This window comes from Lepidochelys kempii, chromosome 20 (genome assembly GCF_965140265.1).
Source record: "Lepidochelys kempii isolate rLepKem1 chromosome 20, rLepKem1.hap2, whole genome shotgun sequence".
Classification (NCBI taxonomy): domain Eukaryota; kingdom Metazoa; phylum Chordata; order Testudines; family Cheloniidae; genus Lepidochelys; species Lepidochelys kempii.
The window spans coordinates 4,142,647-4,161,286 of NC_133275.1; the positions used below are offsets into that span (position 1 = coordinate 4,142,647).

At 46.8% G+C, this 18,640-nt stretch overlaps 1 protein-coding gene across 7 annotated transcripts in view; it reads right to left on the minus strand.

The window, feature by feature from the left end:
- Positions 1-18,319, minus strand: part of SLC11A2 (solute carrier family 11 member 2) — a 45,659-nt gene extending 27,340 nt beyond the window's left edge. For 4 of the 7 annotated variants that reach the window (XR_012155771.1, XM_073319386.1, XM_073319385.1 and 1 more), the window contains exons 1-2: positions 18,298-18,319; positions 1,762-1,845 (exon numbers count right to left, since the gene is read on the minus strand). Coding sequence is in view for 6 of the 7 variants with exons in the window: in XM_073319386.1 (XP_073175487.1) it covers positions 1,762-1,795 (34 nt within the window). In the remaining variant the exon portion in view is untranslated. Of the gene's footprint in view, positions 1-1,761; positions 1,846-3,234; positions 3,415-10,174; positions 10,367-17,387; positions 17,470-18,297 lie in introns of those variants that run through there. The other 3 variants (XM_073319389.1, XM_073319388.1, XM_073319390.1) reach the window with 3 other exon arrangements.
- Between the last annotated feature and the right edge of the window lie 321 nt (positions 18,320-18,640).

Consider the following 18,640-nt stretch of genomic DNA (forward strand, 5'->3'; position numbering starts at 1 on the left):
CGATTTAAAGTTACTGTCTGGTTTCTCCTCTTTTATCCACTGCTTTCACTAACTGGTTCACAGGCAATGCTGACAGGACTAAAGTTAAATCCATCTAGATTTTTAAGCAACCGGATTCTGAAGACCACAGAGCAGCTGTAACATCAGTAGAACCCCAGCTCCTGTTCCGGGAGAGTCACCAATAATGAGTCTCGAGTGTTTCCTCTGTGAGCACAGATACAAGCATGAATGCTGCTGAGCCACTCTTCTCCTCCATGAGCTGGTTATTGTATTTCACATACTGCTCTTGGAGAGCCAGAACAGGCCAGCCTGCAAGCCAAAACTAGCACTACAGGTCTTGGCAGGCCTGCCTGCCTCAACAGTGACCATTTCCTACTATAAAGGCTGGTTTCCATTGACTAGACTAGTACCCAGGTTATGGTGTTGACGCTCTAGTATCCATCCCACTTTTGAAGGAAATGACACACAGAATGAGCTAGCCGCAGAGGACAGCAATCTACAGCAGCCAACATAGGGCTGGAAGGAACCTCAAGAGGTCATCTAGTCCATCCCCCTGTGCTGAGGCAGATTAAATATACCTACACAATATTCTAAGCATGATTTACTTCCTTCTGCTGAGGCAACCAGAGAAAGAATATGAATCTTACATTGTGAATACTCTGGGGCAGGGATTTTCTTTCTGTTCCGTGTTCACTTGGCGCCTAGAGCAAGTGGGCCCTGGTCCAAGGTGCTACCACAATACAAATAATAAGTGGATTGTAGAGGCCCCAGCCCTATCCTATCTACTTCAAATCATTCTCTGCCAGGGTTGAAGCAACTGAAAACAGGGACAGAATTCTCAGCCTGTCCAACTAAGTTTTACCAATGTCAATTTCTGCCCTTCTTTGACAGTGGGGGCTTTGATTGAGTTTTCACCATCTTTGTCATTTATTTGCTGAAATCCACTTTGTTTTCTTACAGTCTTCACGGAGGAAACCCCCTCAAAGCGGACAACCATGGTCGAAACCAAGTAGTTTCCCCAAGTGTAGACGATGATGTTCTGTGTGGCACAGCAAGGGAAGGGAGCATGAGGAAGTCATCCTCCAAAATTCAATCCACAATGCAGGGGGCCCCTTTAGCACTGCAGTAAGATTGTCGTTTCCCAGGTAACCTCTCAACATATTTTATGCAATACACTGAAACTCCCTGCTCACAGCCAGGCACCCTCTTGCCTATTGTAATTCTTTGAGAGTGGCAGACGGTGCAACTGGAAAGATGGTAACCAGACCACTTGGACAGACGGTCCTATCTGTCTAGAGATTTGTTAAACTCTTTTCATGGAATCTCAAAACCTGTTGCTTTCTACTGCAAGTAGCATGCAAATAACAATTAAGACTGGATTCAGTCACAATCTCCTTCTGATTAAGAGAGGGAAGAATTTGCACGGGGATTTCCAAAGCCTAGTAGAGTTAAGCACCCAAACCCCATGAAATTTTAGTGGGATATGGCCACCTACTTCCCTTAGGGTCTTGAAAAATCCCAGCCTTGGTTCTCCCATTTTAAAGTGGTTTCCAATCTATAACCTTGCCAGTTCACAGGAGAAGGATGGAAATTGCCTGAGATTGTTTATTATTGTTGATTATGGGAATTCTTGTATCTTTCTCTAAGGAGCCTGGTACCAACCACTGGCCTGAAACAAGGTATTGAACTAAATGGACAACTGGTCTGATCCTGTATAGAAATTCCTGTGTTCCTAACATGCACACGAGTGTGGAGTGTTACCATATAATATTTTCCGCTCCTTGCCAGGTGCCATGGTGGAAGACCTCTGACTGGAGGGGGAATCCTTAGAATAGGTCACATTAACTGCAAAAAAGAAGGGAAAAAGGCATAGTTAGGGCAAGAACACATCAAACAGAGACTGCATGAATCCAGGAGAAAAAACAAAAAAGAGAGGCTACAGTATGGACTATAGAACTAGCAACTTCCAACAGACAGATTAAAGCACAACAGCCGCATGCGTAGAATTTATACAGCCCTTTCCCGGCTTTAAAAGGGCTTCACCAAATATTAGAAATAGACGTTTTCATGTGGACCTGATTTAGAAAAAGCCTGCTTGAACAAAGAAAACAAGTCCCTTGGGAACGTAAAACAAGAATGGGAGGGGGGAGTGAGCAGACCACCTAGAGAAACTAATCAACATGGACATTAGTTCTTGCAGATTCTGGTGCCAGCTCCAAGATTAGAGCTGCTTGTGACAGACATCTCAACCCCATCTTTGGGGTCCACTGTTTTAAATGAATGGCTTGTGTGTTCTACTCTGGGGGTTGGGGGCAGAGGGGGAAGAGAGTTAATAATTTTATTTGAGGTAATGTTGAAATAAGGAACGGTACAGAGTTCAAGCATAGGAGTTTCTGGTCGTCAGGGGATAAGGTACAGATTATCAAGGGGTGCAGAATTCGATTTAGGCGCTGGTGGAGCAAGGATCACATAATAATCTGCAAATTCCCCGACTGGGGGAAAAGTTTTACCGGTCAGAGTACAGACATCGGGATATGGGGACTACAGCTCCTACAAGAACTTAAAACAGTGGGTGGTGATTAAGGCAACTTAACCAGGTTGTAACCCCCCTCAGAGAGGGGTACTACCTCCTGGAAAGGCTCACATATACTAGTTCAAACTAGATTCTCCAGAGACCAACAGATAAAGAAAGCACTTTTGGGTACATAGCCTGAGTTTAAACTGACTCAAGGCCTTCTTTCTGATCCAGAAAACAGACAGGAGCTTCTGTTCAAGGGGGGCCCACAATCCTTCCCGGGAAGGTCTGGAAGGACTTTGGCCTACAGAGGCTCCATAAGACTGATGGGTGACCTCTGGTAAGCTTATTAGCATGCATGTAGTGTTTTGGTTTTTTTAAAAATGTTTTCTCTATAATGCTGTTACCTTAAGAAGCAATGTGCTTACTTATAAAGAGCTGTGTGGTAATTCATAACTGCTGGCCAATACATTGTTCATAGCCTTCAAACAGAAAGTAAAGAGCAGACACTGGCCTCTTTAGGCAGTCTGGCTTACTGGGAATGTCACAGTGTAGGCAGGGAATGGTGCAGCCTGGAGAAACCCTGGTCAGGAGGGAGAGAGACCTGGATACCCACCCCAGAGAGGTGACAGCTGAGGACCCAGAAGCCTAGAATGCGTGCACTTGATGGATCACAGAAGGGAAACATAGAAGCGGTTGCCCTGAATTGTGACACTTACAAACAATGAAACCACAACAGGGAAGCAGGAAAGAATGGAAATTCCTTTATGTGTAGAACTGGCAACCACACATCCTACGCTATGGGGCTGTGGTTTAAGGATTGAGATCACGTTCATCACCATGGCATCAGAATGCTCTTCTAATGGCACTAAATGGCCAGTCAGGACCTCTTCCTGTGCCTATTTTTAAAAATGAAAATGTAGGAGATTTAGAAGGAGGCCAGAATTGGGTGCAGAGTTTCAGATGAAAGCTGGCATCCTCCCTAAATATTAACATGTCAACTTAAAAAAAATCCCAATGATATATTCAAGTCCCGATAACATCTAAGCATGGTATGTAAAGCACTTAATGTCCTCAAAGCCTGTTATATAGTAACAGGGTATTTTTGCTCCTGGGACAATGCCATATATTGGCAATGTTATCTTCCTAAATTCCATCTTAATGTGGGCATACAAGGAAAATGCCAGTTGGATGTTAACATTAAGTGAATTTGTGCCATAGTTAAGGTGTTCAAAGCATAATTACAGTTCATACATTCCATTCTGAACAAACCAGCACAGCTAATGTGTAGATGACGTTGTAAAAGAACAGACTTCAGCTCATTCACAGCAATTTGCTCAGTTGAAATGTCTCCGTTCCTTTTCTGCAGGAAAGGCAACCCTACTATTTATCTACTCAAGTATGCTCAAGATTTTAAATGGTTTATTCTAGAACAACAGATTAATGCAAAGTAAACACTGTTCTGTGAGCTCTATGCACCTCACGGTTCTCAATGAAATTTGCTAGCGCCACTTTAGACAAATTAGTTGTTTGCTCTTCACGTCACTAGCAAGCACATTTGCTCACTTTAGATGAGGGCCTACAGAAGTTCAGACTGTCTGTTTCAGTGCCTGGCACAGCACTTCAGATTTCATTTGCAATGTACAAAGGCTGCAATATTTTGGTGCAATGCTTTAGCTTTCACCTGCTCTGCAAGTGGAAAAAAAAAATCCTCCTATGGATCATCACCTCTTCCAACTCTGCAGGCACAAGAGGACCAGACAATTGGTGATCCTAGTTTGAAAGCTATTGTTTTGTAATGCTGACAGACCCCGGTCGTCCGTGGGCAGGATCAAACCAGGGATCTCTGGAGCTTAGTGCATGAGCCTCTACCGCATGAGCTAAAGCCAACTGCCTGGTAGCTAAGGCTGTAGAGCAGACTCAATCTCTCTCTAAGCGGTCTCGGTGCCACTAGATGGGACAGAACACCACACTCAGGAGGTGTGTGGGTTACACGTGCAATATACTCTTGTGGTCTTAAAAGCAGCAGAATTCCATAGAAACCCACATCCGTTACAGAAATGAATGCTGTTGTGGTAATTAAAATAGTTAGGTGAAATAATCACCTTGATCCAATGATGTGGAAACTACCACAGTCTGCAGCAGTTTCAACAGCACCACCAAGACTGAATGATTGGATATAGCATCAGCAAGATTTGATGCCAAAGAGATTCTTTTAGATCAAGAGTACAGTAGTTCTGCCTTAGACTTAGTTGTTAGTTTGCCTAAGCAGTTCCCTCCTAGATGGACACCCATCTTCAAGGCTAGATCAAAGTTTTACCCACCTTAGTTATGTGAGCATGTGACTTGTCTTCTTTACTGCTCTTTCAGAACAAGAGCTGCAAATGATTTTTATACTTGAATCTTAAGCAGCCACCACCGACAAAACAATTCTCTTTGCTGGTGTACAAAAGCCAGCAACAAATGCAAGCGCATCCTACAGAACAGTCTGAAAAACTCCAATACCATGGTAATTTGCCAGAACAGGGCAGAGAGGCTAAACAGGCGACTGTGTGATGTGCAAGTGATCCCAAACTGGCCAGGACAGTTCTGTCTTAGAGAGGGTCACTGACTACAATGGATGTGATTTACCAGAGTATAAAACTTGCTGTTGCTCAGGTAGGTCAGGTCAACCATCCAGACCAGCTGGAGAGAGATCTTGACTGATTTTCTACAGGATAGTAGAGACAGCTTTCAGCACAGTTTACCTTACAGTGGAGTAGATGTAGTCACTATGGGTAAAGTGTTAGGCTCCCTAAGTCACTTAGGTGCTTCTGAAGTCCCATTTTCAAAGGTAATTTAGGCACTTAAAAGCCTAAGTCTTGCTGACTTTCAATGAGACTTGGGAACTTTTGAAAATTTTATCCATTGCTCTACAGAAGCCTATTTACAGAACACAATCCTCACACATCCTCCCTCTGAATTTTAAAGCTTTACAGATTTATTTTTAGAAGCCATTCTGATGAAATCTTAATTCTAAAACCTAATAGAACGGATTCCTCAATACATTGTGTTTCCCTCAAAACAAGGTCCCCAGAAGGAAATTACTTATTTCTGCAGCAAGTTCTATTAACACCAGCCTCAGAGAGGTTAATAAAGGCAAAAGGGAAGATGATCACATGACAAACATTCGTTACAGAAAGACACTGACCTAAATATCTCCTTGCAAAACACATTTCTCTTTGGGTGTGAGATAAACCATTTCCCTCCTATCTCTGCTGTCAAGCTACAAACCCTGGCCCAGTTTAAACTCTCATGACACATTCATTCACTATGCCTGTCCTCCTTTGTTCAGACAGCAAATGCTTAAGTATGAAAGCTTGAAAGCATTGTTCACTGACCACGCTTCCTCAGCTCTCATCCCCTAATGCCCCTACTCTATTTGCGCTACATTGATGACATCATCATCTGGACCCATAGAAAAGAAGCCCTTGAGGGATTCCACCATGATTTCAACAATTTCCACCCCACCATCAACCTCAGCCTGGACCAGTCCACATAGGAAATCCACTTCCTGGACACTACACTGCTAATAAGCGATGCTCAAATAAACACCACCCTATACCGGAAACCTACTGACAGCCATACTTACCTACATGCCTTCAGCTTTCATCCAGACCATACCACACGATCCATTGTCTACAGCCAAGCTCTACGATACAACCGCATTTGCTCCAACCCCTCAGACAGAGACAAACACCTACAAGATCTCTATCAAGTGTTCTTACTACTACAATACCGACCTGCTGAAGTGAAGAAACAGATTGACAGAGCCAGAAGAGTAGCCAGAAGTTACCTACTACAGGACAGGCCCAACAGAGAAAACAGAACGCCGCTAGCCATCACCTTCAGCCCCCAACTAAAACCTCTCCAGCGCATCATCAAGGATCTACAACCTATCCTGAAGGACGACCCATCACTCTCACGGATCTTGAGAGACAGGCCAGTCCTTGCTTACAGACAGCCCTCCAACCTGAAGCAAATACTCACCAGCAACCACACACCACACAACAAAAACACTAACCCAGGAACCTATCCTTGCAACAAAGCCCGTTGCCGACTGTGTCCACATATCTATTCAGGGGACACCATCATAGGGCCTAATCACATCAGCCACACTATCAGAGGCTCGTTCACCTGCACATCTACCAATGTGATATATGTCATCATGTGCCAGCAATGCCCCTCTGCCATGTACATTGGCCAAACCGGACAGTCTCTACGTAAAAGAATAAATGGACACAAATCAGATGTCAAGCATTATAACATTCAAAAACCAGTCGGAGAACACTTCAATCTCTCTGGTCACACGATTACAGACCTAAAAGTCGCAATTCCTCAACAAAAAAACTTCAAAGACAGAATCCAATGAGAGACTGCTGAACTGGAATTAATTTACAAACTGGACACCATTAAATAAAGCTTGAATAAAGACTGGGAGTGGATGTAATAGTAAAACTATTTCCCCATGTTTATTTTCCTCCCCTACTGTTCCTCAGACTTTCTTGTCAAGTGCTGGAAATGACCCACCTTGATTATCACTACAAAAGGTTTCCTCCTGCTGGTAATAGCTCACCTTACCAGATCACTCTTGTTACAGTGTGTATGGTTTCAGAGTAACAGCCGTGTTAGTCTGTATTCGCAAAAAGAAAAGGAGTACTTGTGGCACCTTAGAGACTAACCAATTTATTAGAGCATAAGCTTTCGTGAGCTACAGCTCACTTCATCAGATGCATATCGTGGAAACTGCAGCAGACTTTATATATACACAGAGAATATGAAACAATACCTCCTCCCACCCCACTGTCCTGCTGGTAGTAGCTTATCTAAAGTGATCACCAGGTGGGCCATTTCCAGCACAAATCCAGGTTTTCTCACCCTCCACCCCCCCACACAAATTCACTCTCCTGCTGGTGATAGCCCATCCAAAGTGACAACTCTTTACACAATGTGCATGACAATCAAGTTGGGCTATTTCCTGCACAAATCCAGGTTTTCTCACATCCCCCGCACCCCCATACACACACAAACTCACTCTCCTGCTGGTAATAGCTCATCCAAACTGACCACTCTTCGAGTTTAAATCCAAGTTAAACCAGAACATCTGGGGGGGGGGGGGTAGGAAAAAACAAGAGGAAATAGGCTACCTTGCATAATGACTTAGCCACTCCCAGTATCTATTTAAGCCTAAATTAATAGTATCCAATTTGCAAATGAATTCCAATTCAGCAGTTTCTCGCTGGAGTCTGGATTTGAAGTTTTTTTGTTTTAAGATAGCGACCTTCATGTCTGTGATTGCGTGACCAGAGAGATTGAAGTGTTCTCCGACTGGTTTATGAATGTTATAATTCTTGACATCTGATTTGTGTCCATTTATTCTTTTACGTAGAATCCGATGAAGTGAGCTGGAGCTCACGAAAGCTCACGCTCAAATAAATTGGTTAGTCTCTAAGGTGCCACAAGTCCTCCTTTTCAGGTTTCAGAGTACCAGCTGTGTTAGTCTGTATTCGCAAAAAGGAGTACTTGTGGCACCTTAGAGACTATCCACTGAATGAATCATAGAATATTAGGGTTGGAAGGGACCTCAGGAGGTCATCTAGTCCAATCTCCTGCTCAAAGCAGGACCAATCCCCAATTTTTGCCCCAGATCCCTAAATGGCCCCCTCAAGGATTGAACTCACAATCCTGGGTTTAGCAGGCAAATGCTCAAACCACTGAGCTATCCCTCCCCCCCAATGTATCCGATGAAGTGAGCTGTAGCTCACGAAAGCTTATGCTCAAATAAATTGGTTAGTCTCTAAGGTGCCACAAGTCCTCCTTTTCTTTTTAGGTCAGAATAAAAGATCTAATGGTCTCTTCTGGCTTTAAAAATCTATGAGTTTGTTTAGATAAGCCCCTCCAGCCAAATTCTTAGTGATGTCCTGTGGATCTCTGCGGAAAGCCATGTTTTTGCCCTCTTGGGTCAGAGTAACAATTTGTGGGTTTTATTTTGTGTATGACATTCCCAGTAATGCAACATATCCACATGCTGATCACACACAACTCCCTGGAATTAAATCAAAAGGATAGTCAGGCCTGTGAATGCCAATACAACAGGGAAGGCAGTGTCAGGTGGATAAGGAAAGATTTAGAGCCTGTAGCTCCCCTCAAAAGGAGGAATCCATTTTTGAGGCTGATTACTAGGTTACACAGTTCCATCAGGCATTTCTGCTTCAGATAATTTTTTATCCCAACTACCTTGCTCTAGAATGCGAAGAGCAACAGTTTCTGTGTGCACGCCTCCTTGAACTGTAAAAGTTCCAACAGGTAATTGGAAGGTGTGTCGTACTCTGGATTATTCTCCACACCCTCTGAAGGTGCTCTAGTCCACAAGGCAAATACAGTACCTCTTTTGTTTAGACATCCAATACCTCTTTCAGCAAACAACAGACCATTCTCCTGCACAAATCCTGAACCACTACTTATCAAGTTACATACTTCAGTCCAGCGAGTCCTTCCTTTTTACTGGCATTTCTAGGGTTCTGCAATTCTGCTTCCCAACAGCAGTGAACTGGAAATCATGAATAGCTGATGACTGCTAGCCAGTCATTATCATAAGATGGGGATGTATATTAGACAAGGGGGAACCCGGTCTAGTAACATACCAAAAGCATGTAGGGTTACAGAGGCTCTTGCAGTTGGTGCTGGAATTTGATCTTTCCTGGCTTTCCGCTGGCCATGTGACCTCTCGATGCTGGAGCAGTTACTGGTTTTTAAGATGGCTTCAGCCAGAATGGAGGATCCCTCCTCCGAACTCTGAGCAGGGCCATATGGTTATTTTACCCATATCTGTAGGGTGACCAGATGTCCCGATTTTATAGGGACAGCCCCGATATTCGGGGCTTTTTCTTATGTAAGTACCTATTATTCCCCCCATCTCCTGTCCCGATTTTAAACCACTTGCTCACTGGTCATCCTGTCTATCTGGGCATTTATACAGTGCTCACCCACAGTGGTATCCCACCATCTTTCAGCATCATTACACACTTATATGGGGGAAACAGCTATACTTCTTTACAGCTCATTATTTGTACTGTGGGAGCAGCTAAGAGCCCCAGTCATGGACTCCACTGTACTAGGCCCTGTCCAAACATAGGACCAAAACATAGATTCATAGATACTAAGGTCAGAAGGGACCATTATGATCATCTAGTTTGACCTCCTGCACAACGCAGGCCACGGAATCTCACCCACCCACTCCTGCGAAAAGACTCTCACCTCTGTCTGAGCTATTGAAGTCCTCAAATCGTGGTTTAAAGACTTCAAGGAGCAGCAAGTGACCCGTGCCCCATGCTACAGAGGAAGGCGAAAAACTTCCAGGGCCTCTTCCAATCTGCCCTGGAGGAAAATTCCTGGTCCCTGTCCCCAAAAGTTTACAGTCGAATCCCTCTGGTATATCCAGTTAGCTGTTCACCCTCCATTATACAGCTAGCCCCCCATAGCGTGACCCTCTCCAGCCCTCCTGGGACTTCCCAGCACCTACAACTTTCTGTGCCAGTTACCACCTGAAGAAGAGCTCTGCGTAAGCTTGTCTCTCTCACCAACAGAAGTTGGTCCAATAATAGATATTACTTCACCCACCTTGTCTCTCTAATGTCCTGTGACTGACACTGCTACATCACTAGAAGTTTTCACTAGTCAGTTCTTCTTGACCAAGTGAGAGAGTCAATGTCCGGACGACAGAACTGTCTCTTTCCTCTCTGTGAAAGCTTTTGCCCTCCCAAAGCAGTTTCTTTATAGCATTCCCCCTTGTTATCTGGGCAGTTTCAACACACAAAGACATTCTGATGACCAGAGATAAGGGGGAGTGGAGTGGAAAAGATGATTCAGCAAGGCAGCTAGGCAGCTGACTATGGGTAAAATCAGCTTCTCCTGAACAAGTGGCTTAAATTGCCCTTGAGGGGGTTAAATTAACCTCATCCCTGGCAGTTACATCACTTCTTAAAATACTGCCAATACCATCTACCATTTCCAGTTCAGAGCAAAGGCCATGACAGCAAGGGTCTCTGAGCTCTTCTATTAACACCACAACTATAAGTTAGTTACCAATGGGCCCCATGCGAAGGGGCAACCCAGCCCCTAGGCTGGGATTATTGTATTGTAGTTCCAGATTTTGCTCATCATTGTTCTAACCAAATTGTGCTTTTATTGCAGAAAGAAAGATAGAGACTATTTTAAAAAATACCTGTTTCTCTCTACGTGAAATCAGAACCCACCAGGTTTTAGCACTCAGCAGAGTAGTCTGCAGCTGCCCCTATGAGACTGTTCTGTGTTTGTAGAGCCTGTAACACAATGGGGTCCCAGTTCACAACAAATACAATACAAATAATAATATTAGGATGCTGCTAGGGGAAAGGGAGCACAGTAGCCCGGGCGGCCCCTGGACCAGCCTCACTGACCACTGCAGAAGACACCGAGGTCCTGGAAAGTCACGGAATCCGTGACTTCCGTGACAGACTCTCAGCCTTAATTATGATATGAGGCCACACAGCCAGTTAATCTCCCAGCTAACTGTTACCAGTCATAAGATCATAAGAACGCCCATACTGGGTCAGACCAAAGGTCCATCTTCCCCAGTATCCTGTCTTCCAACAGTGGTCAATGCCAGGTGCCCCAGAGGGAATGAACAGAACAGGTAATCATTAAGTGATCCATCCCCTGTTGCCCATTCCCAGCTTCTGGCAAACCGAGCCTAGGGACACCATCCTTGCCCACCCTGGCTAATAGCCATTGATGGACCTATCCTCCATGAATTTATCTAGTTCTTTTTTAACCATTAATAGTCTTGGCTTTCACAACATTCTCTGGCTAAGAGTTCCACAGATTGACTGTGTGTTGTTTCCACGATATGCATCTGAGGAAGTGAGCTGTAGCTCACGAAAGCTTATGCTCTAATAAATTGGTTAGTCTCTAAGGTGCCACAAGTCCTCCTTTTCTTTTCACTGTGCGTTGTGTGAAGAAATACTTCCTTTTGTTTGTTTTAAACCTGCTGTCTATTAATTTCATTTGGTGACCCGCTAGTTCTTGTGTTATGAGGAGTAAACAACACTTCCTTATTTACTTTCTCCACACCAGTCATGATTTTATAGACCTCTATCATATCCCCCCTTAGTTGTCTCTTTTCCAAGCTGAAAAGTCCCAGTTTTATTCATCTCTCCTCATATGTCCTCCTTATTCATCCTATGGAAGCTGTTCCATACCCCTAATAATTTTTGTTGCCCTTTTCTGAACCTTTTCCAATTCTAATATATATATTTTTTGAGATGGGGCGACCACATCTGCACGCAGTATTCAGATGGGCATACCATGGATTTATATAGAGGCAATATGGTATTTTCAATCTTATTATCTATCCCTTTCTTAATGATTCTCAACATTGTTAGCTTTTTTGACTGCTGCTGCACATTGAGTGGATATTTTCAGAGAACTATCCACAATGACTCCAAGATCTCTTTCTTGAGTGGTAACAGATAATTTAGACCCCATCATTTTATATGTATCGTAACAGATTGATAGAGCCAGAAGAGTTCCCAGAAGTTACCTACTACAGGGCAGGCCTAACAAAGAAAATAACAGAACGCCACTAGCAGTCACCTTCAGCCCCCAACTAAAACCCCTCCAACGCATTATCAAGGATCTACAACCTATCCTGAAGGATAACCCAACACTCTCACAAATCTTGGGAGACAGGTCAGTCCTTGCCTACAGATAGCCCCCCAACCTGAAGCGAATACTCACCAGCAACCACATACCACACAACAGAACCACTAACCCAGGAACCTATCCTTGCAACAAAGCCCGTTGCCAACTGTGTCCACATTTCTATTCAGGGGACACCATCATAGGGCCTAATCACATCAGCCACACTATCAAAGGCTCGTTCACCTGCACATCCACCAATGTGATATATGCCATCATGTGCCAGCAATGCCCCTCTGCCATGTACATTGGGCAAACTGGACAGTCTCTACGTAAAAGAATAAATGGACACAAATCAGATGTCAAGAATTATAACATTCAAAAACCAGTCGGAGAACACTTCAATCTCTCGGGTCACTCGGTTTCTGATCTCAAAGTGACTATCCTTCAACAAAAAACTTCAAAAACAGACTCCACCGAGAGACTGCTGAATTGGAATTAATTTGCAAATTGGATACAATTAACTTAGGCTTGAATAGAGACTGGGAATGGTTGAGTTATAAAAAGTAACCTATTTCCCCTTGTTTATTCCTTCGCCCCCCCCCAGACATTCTTGTTAAACCCTGGATTTGTGCTGGAAATGGCCCACCTTGATTATCATACACATTGTAAGGAGAGTGATCACTTTAGATAAGCTATTACCAGCAGGAGAGTAGGGTGGGGGGAGAGAAAATCTTGTAGTGAGAAACACCCATTTTTTCATTGTTTGTGTGTATAAAAACATCTTCTGTATTTTCCACAGTATGCATCCGATGAAGTGAGCTGTAGCTCACGAAAGTTTATGCTCAAATAAATTGGTTAGTCTCTAAGGTGCCACAAGTACTCCTTTTCTTTTTGTGAATACAGACTAACACGGCTGCTACTCTGAAAGTTGGGATTATGTTTTCCAATGTGTATTAATTTGCATTTATCAACACTGAATTTCATCCGCCATTTTGTTGCCCAGTCACCCAGTTTTGAGAGATCCCTTTGTAGATCTTTGCACACTGCCTAGGACTTAACTATCTTGAGTAGTATTTTAGTTATAGGAGAATGAAACCCACTTTCCATTATCATCCCTTTTTAGATATTTCAGCACTAACAGAGCAGAACGCCTCCCTTCACCCAGGCTCAGCGGGGCAAAGAGGGGGGAATGGCCATCCACCCCTCACACACACCCCCCTTGGGAGACACAGACACACAATGATCCCAAACCCTTTCTGCACTCAGGTCTCTAGCGTGTCTCAAAAGAACAGTGGGTAATGACATATAATTTTAAGATTTAGCCTTTCCTTTTAGTTGTGTTGAAAGCCCCTCCCACTGCAAATGCCCTCACTGAACTAAATTATGAAACCCTCTTTTCAACAATGGTTTCAGTATTCATCACTAAGAGAGCTACAAAGTCATGGCCACCATTTGATGTATTTGAAGACATGATGCATGCATCTCTTCTGCTTTAAACATCTGCTTCTTCATACAGATTCAACTGTCGTTATAACCCAGAACTCATCCTATGTTTAGAGTCGCTCATTTTAGGATTGCAGGCTGCTTTGGAAGAAAAACATAGATGCTGATCTGTTGAGCAAGGAGATCAGGAAATGAATGAGAGCATGTCTCCTGCTCCAGGTGTGTTCCAAAAGGACTTAGGGAGAGGTTAAACCGCTCTGATCTTATTTCAGAGGAGCAGCCGTGTTAGTCTGTATTCGCAAAAAGAAAAGGAGTACTTGTGGCACCTTAGAGACTAACCAATTTATTTGAGCATAAGTTTTTTATTTATGCTCAAATAAATTGGTTCATCTCTAAGGTGCCACAAGTACTCCTTTTCTTTCTCTGATCTTAGTATCCTTTCAACAAGCATCTGGATCTTAGTGGGAGTCCTGTGTTGGTTTCACTATGGGAATGCTCCACCCAAAAGTTCTGCTTATACCTGAACCTTCACTATTTGCTCTTGAAGGTTAGGCACAGGAGTTCCAGATGTGGATATAAACTTTTGAAGGATTACAATGACCTGTCCTGGGCTGAGCCTGGCATTATGCTGTATTGCGTTAGCCAAAAAGTACTGCACTAGGAGACGGATGTCACTTTTCGTCCCACTTTGCATCACACATAGTGAACACTGGAGTTTGGACTCCTGGACACGTGATGTGGCTTTGTGATAATACTAAGTCAAATAATAGTCCATGTTTCATGGCGAAGACAGGCACAGAGATACATGATGTCACCCCATTTCAAACAAAGTATTACATCAGGAGTAGTTAATTATTGTTTTTCACGGTCCAAATTTCTTGGTCAAGGTCCAGATTGCAGAGAAACGTTTTTCACATTGCAAGGACAATAATGATAATAAGTAAATAAAAAGATGCTGCAGTCCATTCAAAAGCGTTTGGCGGTCCAGATTTGGCCCGTGGTCTTCCTATTGACTACCCCTGTGTTTCATGATCAACGGTTTTACTCAGTGTCCCTAAACAGTGTGTCCAGTTTTAATACAAAGGTATTTATATAGCACCAACCCTTGCCTATCTAAGCACATTTTGCCCTGCAAGCTAAGCATAGGATCCTGGGAAGTCACCTTTCAAGAGAGCCTTTCTCCTGCCACAAGATACCAGTTGTATAGCACGTAAATACTTTTTATTAGAATCAGAACGAGTTTCCTAGTAGCAGCGGCCTTCTCACAGAACAGAGGCATCAACTGCAACCGCAGCAAGAACAATTGAAGAGCAGTTTCCATGTGGCTGTCTTTGTGCTAGTCGAAACAGTTTAAGCTGCATTTGATTTACAATGTAATCAAACATTTAAAAACAAACAGGGGAGGTGTGAACAGGTGACTAGGAGCCTTCTGGGTTTCTATTCTACCACTAGGAGAGGAGTGGTGGTCAGAGCAGGAGAAATTTGGAGTCAGGACTCCTGGATTCTATCATTGCCTTTGAATCCCTGCAAACAACTTTAGCAAGCCACATCCCCACTGTACCTCAGTTTCTCCATCTGTAAAATAAAGTTAATATTGACTCAGCCAGGATGGATTAGTAGTGTAAGGGAGGGCAAACAAGGGAAGGAGGAATTTTCACAGCAGAGTCACTTGAAGTGAAGTAAAGAGGGCGGGGAGAAAGAAGATTAGACCAAGAAAGAGATGCAAAATTATTTATCTTACATCAAATTATGATCCAAATTAAAAATTCTGGGGAGAAGGGCAGGGTACAGTCACTGATATTGTGTTGCACACATTTCTCTGTATATCATCAGCCTGGCCCTAAGGGCTTTGTACAGTGCTTATTACCATAGCACGTAAGAATTAACGCTATTTAGATTATAAACTCATTGGGCCAGGAATCTTCTCTCTGCCATGGCCTTTAAAGCACAAAGCAGACTTTAGGCTCTTTAAAAAAAACCCCACCAACAACAAAAAAGCAGGCTGCAAGATTCAAACTCCATAAACCCAAACACCACCACAGGCTCTGGGACACCACAAGGTCATAGAGCACGTAGGGGAATGCCAGGCCATGCATGCATTGCCATCGTCCTGTTATGCAAGGTCAGTGTCTGGTGTTCTGAATGCAGCAAACCACAAAGGGGCACTGCCCTAAGAAGAGAGCATAAGAATGAGATGAATATAATATATCCTGCTGTACAGACTTGAGTCACAAGTCACCTTCCTCCTCCTCCCCTCATATGGCTGCTGCAACAGCAGTGGAAGCCTCCTGCGACAATGGCCTGTGTATACATTAACCAAACCCCACACGGGTAGGCAACCCCCTCAACCCACCCACAATTCCTCCAAAAGCCCCTGCACCCCCCAGGGTGTCACCTCCTCACTCCCTCAGGGGGGGTACATCATCCCCACAACACCAGTGCGCTGCTACCTGCTTCCCCATCCCAGGGATTTGCACCAAATGCGCCTAGCCAGTGACCTCTGCTCCCCCACCCCCCCACCGACCTCCCTCTCCCAGGGCACATGCACCACTCCAGAGGCCCCTGCAGTGACAGTTAATACCTCAGCCCCCACCCCCCCACACACACACCCGGGATCCTGGCCCTCCCCCATTGCCAGCTTCACTCCCCACTAGAATCCTCTACTCTCTTGGTACCAATACCGCCCCCCCAGGCACCTCTGCCCCCCCCATGCCAGCTCCTCTCCCACTCCCGCCAGGCACCTCTGCCCCCCCAGGCCAGCTCCTCTCTCCCCTCCCCCAGGCACCTCTGCCCCCCCAGGCCAGCTCCTCTCTTCCCCCCCAGACACCTCTGCCCCCCCAAGACAGCTCCTCTCTTCCCCCCCAGGCACCTCTGCCCCCCCAGGACAGCTCCTCTCTTCCCCCCCAGGCACCTCTGCCCCCCAGGCCAGCTCCTCTCTTCCCCCCCAGGCACCTCTGCCCCCCCAGGCCAGCTCCTCTCTTCCCCCCCAGACACCTCTGCCCCCCCAGGCCAGCTCCTCTCTCCCCTCCCCCAGGCACCTCTTCCCCCCCAGGCCAGCTCCTCTCTTCCCCCCCAGACACCTCTGCCCCCCCAAGACAGCTCCTCTCTTCCCCCCCAGGCACCTCTGCCCCCCCAGGCCAGCTCCTCTCTTCCCCCCCAGACACCTCTGCCCCCCCAAGACAGCTCCTCTCTTCCCCCCCAGGCACCTCTGCCCCCCCAGGCCAGCTCCTCTCTTCCCCCCCAGGCACCTCTGCCCCCCCAGGACAGCTCCTCTCTTCCCCCCCAGGCACCTCTGCCCCCCAGGCCAGCTCCTCTCTTCCCCCCCAGACACCTCTGCCCCCCCAGGACAGCTCCTCTCTTCCCCCCCAGGCACCTCTTCCCCCCCAGGCCAGCTCCTCTCTTCCCCCCCAGGCACCTCTGCCCCCCCAGGCCAGCTCCTCTCTTCCCCCCCAGGCACCTCTGCCCCCCCAGGACAGCTCCTCTCTCCCCTCCCCCAGGCACCTCTGCCCCCCCCCGCCAGCTCCTCCCTCCCGCCAGGCACCTCCCCCCCCCCGCTAGTGTCTCAACCAGCGTAGGCCTCTGTCCGCCTCCCCCCAGTGGCAGCTCCCGGGTCCCACCCGCTCTGGCTACTCTCCCCCCGCCCCATACTCTGCTCCCCACCCCGGTACCAGCCGCCTCCGCCCCACTCCTCGCCCGCTCCGGCGCTCACCGCCCCGCTCCTGAGCCGCCGCCGCCCGGCCCCGCTGGCCGCCCCGGCCCCATGCCGCCCGGCTCCAGGCCGCGGCGCCGCCGACCCGACCCCGCCCCTCGGCCCCGCCCCCTGGCCGCCAGGCCCCGCCCCTGCTCCCCGCCCCTTTGTCCCCCGCGGGGGCTGACCCCCTACGCTGCGTGCTGACGTGGCGGGGTTACGCTGACGCCGCTCGCCCGTCAAACTGAGACGGGCGGGGGCGCGCGCGCCTGCGGGGAGCCGAGCCGAGCCGAGCCGCGCCGCGCCGCTGCGGCGGCCGGGGGGAGGGGGGGTTGGGACGCAGGGCCTCCCGGTGCGGCTCCACCGTGGGGACGCAGGGCCCCTTGGTACCATTCTGCGCTGGAGCCGCACGGTCCGTGGTGGGGACGGGGACCTCGCCCAGTGCCGCTCCGTGCTGGGAGCAAAAGGCTTTCTAGTGCCCTGGGGAAACTGAGGCGGAGAGCCCTGGCTTCTCCAAGAATGCCCAGCAGGGCAGCGGTGGCGCAGAAACTGGAACCCAGGTCGCCTGAGACGCAGCCCAGCAGCATTTTGGCCCTAGTGATCCCCAGAGATCGATGAGAGGGGGAGCTCTCGAGGGAGGAGGGGACTGTAACCCCTTTTTGGTCCCACCCCGATCGCAGAGGAAGACGGATCTCTGCCCTGGGAAGTTCACAGCCTAATCAGACCACAGGGTGGCGGGACATTCCCTGAAAGCTCTGCCCCCTTTCAGGAAAAAAATATTACCCAGGCCTCCCTGTGAGCAGAAAATCTGAAGTAACCAACAGAGCAGCATTCACCCCTAAGGGGTAGGAGGGTGGACTTGGGGTAACTGCTGCCTGTCTTTTGGGAACCCCACGAGAAGGGCCTTGGCCTGACTTTCAAAGGCACTCACCATGCTCACTGCTGCTGCTGACTTCCATAGTAGAGAGACAAGGCGGGTAAATCCCATATCTTTTATGGAACCAACTTTTCCTGGTGAGTGAGACAAGCTTTTGAGCTACATAGAGCGCCTCTTCAGGTTTGGGAAATGTACCCAGAGTGCAGGGCTGGATTACCCAATAGGCAGACTAAGCCACATGCTTAGGTCACCAGCAAAGTAGGGGGCACCAAAAAAAATGAAAAGGAGTACTTGTGGCACCTTAGAGACTAACACATTTATTTGAGCATAAGCTTCCGTGAAGTGAGCTGTAGCTCACGAAAGCTTATGCTCAAATAAATTGGTTAGTCTCTAAGGT